The sequence below is a fragment of the Vespa velutina genome, chromosome 20 (assembly GCF_912470025.1).
Source record: "Vespa velutina chromosome 20, iVesVel2.1, whole genome shotgun sequence".
NCBI lineage: Eukaryota > Metazoa > Arthropoda > Insecta > Hymenoptera > Vespidae > Vespa > Vespa velutina.
Window position 1 is genome coordinate 1,512,873 of NC_062207.1, and position 7,500 is coordinate 1,520,372.

The window sequence follows — 7,500 nt, forward strand, 5'->3', positions numbered from 1 at the left end:
AATATCTGATAGAACTTGTTTGAAATTCGCAAAGAATTATGCCCTAACGCGGCTTAATGTCCTCTTTACTCTTTCCATTATTACCACATACCTTATCATCTTTTTATTAACACCGTACAGGAGAGGAGGGGGTCCGGACACAGCCTCGCAAAGGATGAGAGAGAAAAAAGGGGTTGAGGGGTTGAGGGGTTGAGGGGTTGAGGGGGATGTGGGGGATGTGGGTTAGATGAGAGAGATGGGGGTTGGTTGAGGGATGGTTCTGAGTGTTAGAAGAATATGATTGAGAGTGAGACAACGAATGGCGGTGGTGGCTGTTGCGGTGGTGGTGGTTGGTTGTTGCGGTATTTTTGGTGAAGATTGGTTGTATGGATATATATATATATATATATATATATATATATATATATATATATATATTTATGAATATAGTAATCAAGAGAAACGTATATAACTCATTTTATCGTATGGTCGATAAAAACGTTAAGCAGATCGTATATATTTGTTTGTTGAAGATAAAATTGCCGATGTTCGCGACATTTTCTACCTTCGGTTCCTTCTTAGATTCGCTTTTTTTCTCATCGGTGTAACCATTATTCCCTTTTACGACGATCGATGATGAGCCACGTGGATCAACGGTAGTCGATGTCGTTGAGTATTTGTTACCGAAGATCAATCGGGATGTACTCTTCTGCATCGCCGGGGTGCTCAGCTGGTGGAAAACTCGATTGACCGTAGAGACCCCAAGAATGCTTTTTGATTTACCACCTTTGTTCTGTTTTCTCCAGGTTGGCGAGGTCGCACGCGTTGGTAACGTAGCACGTTCTATCTCTAAAAACAAGAAAATATACGTACATGTAATTTTTTTTTCTTTTCTTTCCTTTTTTTTTTTTTTTTTCTTATCCACAAATTTATTTTTCCCCGCATATATACTGTAAAACATTTTCGGACATAAGTTTGTATAAATTTTTTTTTTTTTCTTTTTTTTCATCCATTTGATCTCAATAATACGTGATATAAATTTGGTACCATGCTTTTTCGACACCTTGTATATATATATATATATATGAGAAAATTCATAAATTTATTGGAAGTAATGGTAAAGTTAAGAAACAATGTTAACATATTCTTAATCGAAAAATCCAGTCGAGTATAATCATGAAATTTTTTTGACATCGATAAATACTATACGAGCAATATTAGAACTTTCAATATTTTTTTTTGGTTATTACTTTTTATTTATTAGTATATATATATATATATATTTATTTTTTTTTTCTTTTTTAATAAGTTCACACATAGAACACAAGTTTTTTTAAAGAAAGCTACTGAGATGAATATATTTAATCCTTTAATTTATTAATCATCCTCTAAAAATCATCCTCGAAATATTAAGACGAGATGAATACTATAATAATAAACAAATAATAATAATAATAATAATAATACGTATTATAATAAAAAGTATCTGATGTAATCAAATGACGATTTACAAGGTCATTAGAAATTTGACAATTTTCTCTTCTACCTTAATCGAAGATTAATGATGCGTATCATAAATGGTATATCTTATAAAAGAGATAAATTTGAGATCTAAGTAAAGATTATTGAGAGTTTGAGATGAAAGAAAAAAAGAAAAAAAAAAAAAAAAAAAAAACAAACAAACAAGCAAACAGAAAAAGCAAAAAAAAAAAATAAGAAGAGAAGGGAAAGAAAAAAGAAAAAAAAAAAAAAAAAAAGAAAGCGAGGAAAAAAGGAAGAAAAAGTAAAAAAAGGAAATTGACATATTTTCATCCCATGACTTACCATATACCCTGATAGTGGCTTCGGCTTTTCCCATACTAGAGGATGCCGAACACGTGTATTCTCCTAAATCCGTCTTCTGAAGACGCTTTATCTTGAGCTCGATCGTCGTCTTCCATTCTTCCTCCGGTTGGCTACGTTCGTCGATCTCGTATCTTCCGCTACATCGACACATCGTTTTCGCTTAGTATCAGGGTGATGAGGGGTGATGAAGGAATTGAACGATTGATGGAAATCGAATCGATTATATTCCAGAGAGAGAGAGAGAGAAAGAGAGAGAGAGAGTGAGAGTGAGAGACAGAGAGAGTGAGAGAGAGAGAGAGAGAGAGAGAGAGAGAGAAAGGGTGGGAGGAAGGGAGAAAGATCTTTGGAAGCTCAGAGAAGCTCTATGGATATGATTTACGTCATTTCCGACACGTACCCGCTCATGATCACTTGTTCCTTCCGGGTCCACAGGTTGATCGTCTTTGGATAAGCTTCGATCGAACAGATCAATGAGACATCCGTGTCCAATGGCGAACCCAATAATTGATTACGCACTTTTGCAATTGGGGCGACTGAAATGAAGATAACAAAAGGAATTTCTTTTAATAATTTCCTAAATTATGGATTTATTAGAAATATTTTCTAATTTGGATATTTGATTTAATTATCGTTAATTATCGATTTTCTCTCTCTCTCTCTCTCTTTCTTTCTCTCTCTCTCTAAACTCTTTAGTAAAATTTTACGAAATATTTTTTTTCTTTCTTGCTTTTTTTTTTTTTTTTTTTTTTAAGACTAAGAGACGTTTACAAATTTTCAAAGAGATTCGAAGATTATTTTCAATATATGTGGCGTTCATTTTATTACGAGAAGATATTTAAAAAAAAAAAAAAAAAAAAAAAAAAAAAAAGTAAACAAAAATGAAAAAAGAAAATATTACGATTAAGTGACTTAGTCGATTTCACGAAAATTTATTTCGCGTAAGACGCTTCTGCGTGAGGCCCCATATATGAGAATATTCTTTTCCTGTTTTTCTTTTTTGTTTTGTTTTGTTTATTTTTAAGTTTTTAAGGAAATAAGAAGATTATTTTCAATATGGCGTCCACTTTATTACGAATTTGTGGATTAATGAAATGGTCGCAATGATACAGTTGAAATCGTACAGAATGCTTCAGTAAAAAACGTTGAAAGATGTTCTCGTTTAAAATATCAAAAAACATTATTAGTCCATTTAAAAAAAAATGATTTCATCGAAAATATTTTTAACGATTTAAAAATTAATCAAACGATTTAATCGATCTCATTGACATTTTACATATAAATTCCGTCGAACTTGATGATCTTTCATTTCAAATTTCAAAGGGATTTCGAAAGAGTACTTTCAAAATGTGTGATTCAATTTATTATATAAAATCTTTTTAATAAAATTGATATATTTATACAACTTGTATGATTTAATACTCTAGTCTATTATACGAGCCACGAATAAATTGATTTTTTTTTTATTTTTTTTCTTTTTTAAATTATTCTACTTGATATAATAAATATCGATTACGTCGAATGTCGAAGGGAGAGCCAGTAAAAAAATAAACGATCAATATGACAGATCCGATTCCCTTTTGGTATTTATTTTTCTCCTTTTTCGTTTTTCTTTTGCTTTGCTTTTCCGTTTTTCTCTTTTATTTCTTTTTCTTTCCTTTTATTTATTTATTTATTTCTTTTTTCTTTTTTTTTATTTTTATTTTCTATTTCTATACGTTCGCGTTCACGGCTACTTTGTTAAAGCGACGCGATTCAAATATCGCGTTATATAAAAATATTTGCGTTCTGTAAAATTGAAAAATAAAGAAAATGTGATGTCATAGGTCCAAAACAATGACACTTTGTGATATTATAGATGAAGAAAAAAAAAAAAAAAAAGAAGGAAGAGAAAAGAAAGAGAGAGAGAGAGAGAGAGAGAGAGAGAGAGAGAGAGAGAAACGAATAAAAAAGAACAATTTGTTGATAATTTCGAACAAATTAAATGATTATATCTTCAAAATTGCGTCCACATAATTTTACATGATTTTATATACTCGTAAATGTATATTAAATTTAAATGAAAATTAAAATCGATCCTATTGTAATTTTAGAAAACACTTAAATAATTAATGAATGTATTTACTTTCAAATTTCGAGGGAAATTCAATCGTTAGTTTCAATAATATATACGTTCGTTTTATTACGAAAAAAAACTTTCTTTAAATTAAAAAAATTAATTAAACGTATATATCTGTTATACGTCAAACCACAATGATTGCTTTTGTATTAAATTTTAAATAAATCGAAAGATTAATTTCAAATTGAAAGTGCCGTTAATTTAATTATAAGTTAATACAAAGTTAAAAATTATCGATACGTAGGGGCTTTTTAATCGATTACGTTAAAATTTTACGAATGATTTACGACGTTTCTTTTTTTTTTTTTTTTTTTTTTTTTTTTTAATAAATTCCAACGAATAGAAAAATTCATATAAAAATGGCATTTGTCCCATTAGATACATCGATCAAGTTGAAAATTAATGATATGATCGAGAATATTCTTTTCCATTGAAATATTACATTATGTCTGGGTGAGCATATATAAAACGCTTGGAAAACTCTTTTGACGATATTTTCTTCATAATTTAAGAGCAAATAATATATATATATATATTATTTCCGAGCTTGTAGTACCAAGTTACATATATAATAAAAAAAAAAAAAAAAAAAAAAAAAAAAAAAAAAAAAAAAAAAAAAAGAAAGAAAATTCCAATTTAAATATTATTAAAACAGTCGATTCCTTCCCCCCCCCCACCTCCCTCTCTCACCCTCCACCACCACCCATTATACCCGTTAAAATTCATCGAAAGCATTATTTATATTTAATTTCGTTTTACCACTAACAGAATTAATTTTGTACACGTTACCTATTTTAATATACATATGTGAACACATTAATGTTTGAGTTTAACAAATACATATCAAAAATACATAGACACATTCTCTCTCTCTTTCTCTCTCTCTCTCTTTCTCTCTCTCTCTCTGTTTGTCTGTTTGTAAGTAGTAATAATAATTAAATGCATAAAAGTGAAACGAGTAAGAAAATTGTATCAATTATATCGAGTTAACAAGATGAGGAATAATATGGTCGGTCTGTTTCTTCCTTTCTTTTTTTTTTTTCTTTTTATATAATTCTCATGTTCTTATTCTTCATAATTTTTATATCCTTCCATCCTTTCATTTTTCTTGTTTATGAAATAAATGGAGAAAAGGATGGGGGGAGGGGGAGGGGGTGCGGAGAAAAAAATTAGCGAAAACGAGGTGTTACTTACAGTTCACTCTGAGGTAGACCCTTTTGCTGACTGTCGGTGGTACTTCGTTTCTGGCTATGCAAAGATAAGCTCCCATTTGCCTCCTGTCTACCCTCGTTAATTCCAGCTTCTCGCCGGACTGGCTGTCCACTGTAAAATTACCCGTTTGTATGAATATCTCGTTGAAAGTTCACTTATATCAGAGAGAAAGAGAGAAAGAGAGAGAGAGAGAGAGAGAAAAAGAGAGAAAGAGAGAGAGAGAGAGAGAGAGAGAGAGAGAGAGAGAGAGCACGAGATCATATACCCAAAAGATATTCTTATACTTACAAAACATGTATATAAGTATAATAAGTGTTTATATAACATCATTCATAAAAATAGTTTATCAGTTTTCCCTTATAACAAAGAACTAACACGAGGTTATTACATTTTTATAATACAAGCGATGAGTTTTATTAAATTTTAAATGTTTTATAACGTGTAATCATTAATAAACATGGGATAATTATTTTCTTCTGTTTAATATTCAAAGTATAAAATCTACCAATGGGATATTATATTATATATTTTAAACTTTCATAATTTTTCTACGTTCTCTCTTTTTTTTTCCTTTTCTTTTTTCTTTTTCTTCCTTTTCCTTCTCCCCTTTTCTTTTTTTTTTTTTTTTTTTTTTTTTGTTTCTTTTTCTTGTTTTATTCCTTTATATCGCATCTTTTAAAACGAAACGAAAACACATCTCACTGATACTTTGTGTTCTTAATGTGTATTTCTTTTTTTTCCTCTTTCTTTCTTTCTTTCTTTTCTTTTTTTTTTTTTTTTTTTTTTTTTTTTTTTTTTTTTTTTTTTTTTTCCTTTATTCTCAGTTAGTTTTAAGCAAATTACGGAAAGTATTTAATGGAGAAAAAACGACGAAAGTATTTAGAGGGAAAAAATTTTAACGTTTAACTTGTTCACAATGTTGAAAAAGACAATATCTTTGAATATATTAATAAATATTTGATAAAATCAGGAAATATTTCTCAATAAATTTTTCTATTATTTCGAACAAACGAGATATTCGATCGACCCTTCATTTATAATCAACTTGTATAAATATATACATACATACATACATATATATATATATATTTATATATATATATTTATATATATATATTATACAAACCTATGTAATAAATATTTGTCTTTCACCATATATATATATATGTATATATACGCACGTATACATACGTCATATACATACATATTATTAATCCACCTGTATGAAAATACAATACTCTTGGTGAATAATATTCCTGGTGAATAATGCTAGTGGCAGACAATCGAACATTATGGCAAATATGCCAACAGGCTAGGATAGCCTGTGTACTATACATACCTAACAAATCTAATTTACATCGATACGTTGAAAACGATCACGTTTACGAAGAACATTTCGAAATTGACAATGGCGACGAATGAGTTTTAAAGAATATCAAAATACAAATGGATTATATATACAGGGTATCGAGAAAGTATGAAACAAAACTTATACTACTTAATTATCGAGATTAAATGGATGAAAAAAATTTATATAAATTTATGTCCAAAAATACATTATTAAAAACATATATATATATATATATATATACATATAGGATAATTCATAAATTAATTGAAAGTAACGATAAAGTTAAGAAACAATGATGACATTTTTTTTAATTGAAAAATCTAAACGAGATATAAGACAAAGTATAATGATGAAATTTTTTGACATCGATAAGGATTATAAGAGAGCAATAATAATCAGAACTTTTGATACTTTCTTGTCTATACTTTTTATTTATATATATATATATATTTATTTATTTATTTATTTTTTTTTTAATAAGTTCACATATAGAATCACAAGTCCTTTAAAAAGGTAAATATATTTGATACTTTATTGAGATTCAGGTATAAGTTTGCTCCCATGCTTTTTGGACACCGTATATATATATATATTTTTTTTTTTTTGTTTATTTTACATTAAAATATTTAACGATTTTGCTATGAAAGATTCAAATGAACAACGACAAACGAACTTGGTTATCTCTTTTTCTTCTTCTCTCCTCTTTCCTCTCTTCTCTTTTTTCATCTCTTTCTCTTTTTCCACATCCTATCAACCACCCCCCGTCCTCTCCCCCCCTCCCTTCCTTCTCCCTTCCCCGTATAGCACCCAACTCTGGTCCAATCCGCTCACTCTATAAAGCTGTAAAACACGAAGATGTAATTCGACGGAACGCTATAGGATGAAGCGAGCTCTCCTAATAAAGATGAAAAGGTGCGTTTTTACGAGGCACATACCTTTTTATGGAAGAGAATTTCGTTCAGGGAAAAATCAAAAGAGGAAGGTTAAAGCGAGCTGC

At 29.2% G+C, this 7,500-nt stretch overlaps 1 protein-coding gene across 1 annotated transcript in view; it reads right to left on the reverse strand.

Annotated features, from left to right (window-relative positions):
• LOC124956059 (lachesin-like) overlaps positions 1-7,500 on the reverse strand; it is a 41,338-nt gene that overhangs the window by 362 nt on the left and 33,476 nt on the right. Inside the window, exons 4-7 of the mRNA XM_047511429.1 lie at positions 5,135-5,263; positions 2,222-2,357; positions 1,804-1,961; positions 1-828 (exon numbers count right to left, since the gene is read on the reverse strand). The exon at positions 1-828 is cut by the window's left edge and continues 362 nt beyond it. Of these exons, the coding sequence (XP_047367385.1) occupies positions 458-828; positions 1,804-1,961; positions 2,222-2,357; positions 5,135-5,263 (794 nt within the window). The 3' untranslated portion in view covers positions 1-457. The remainder of the gene's footprint in view (positions 829-1,803; positions 1,962-2,221; positions 2,358-5,134; positions 5,264-7,500) is intronic.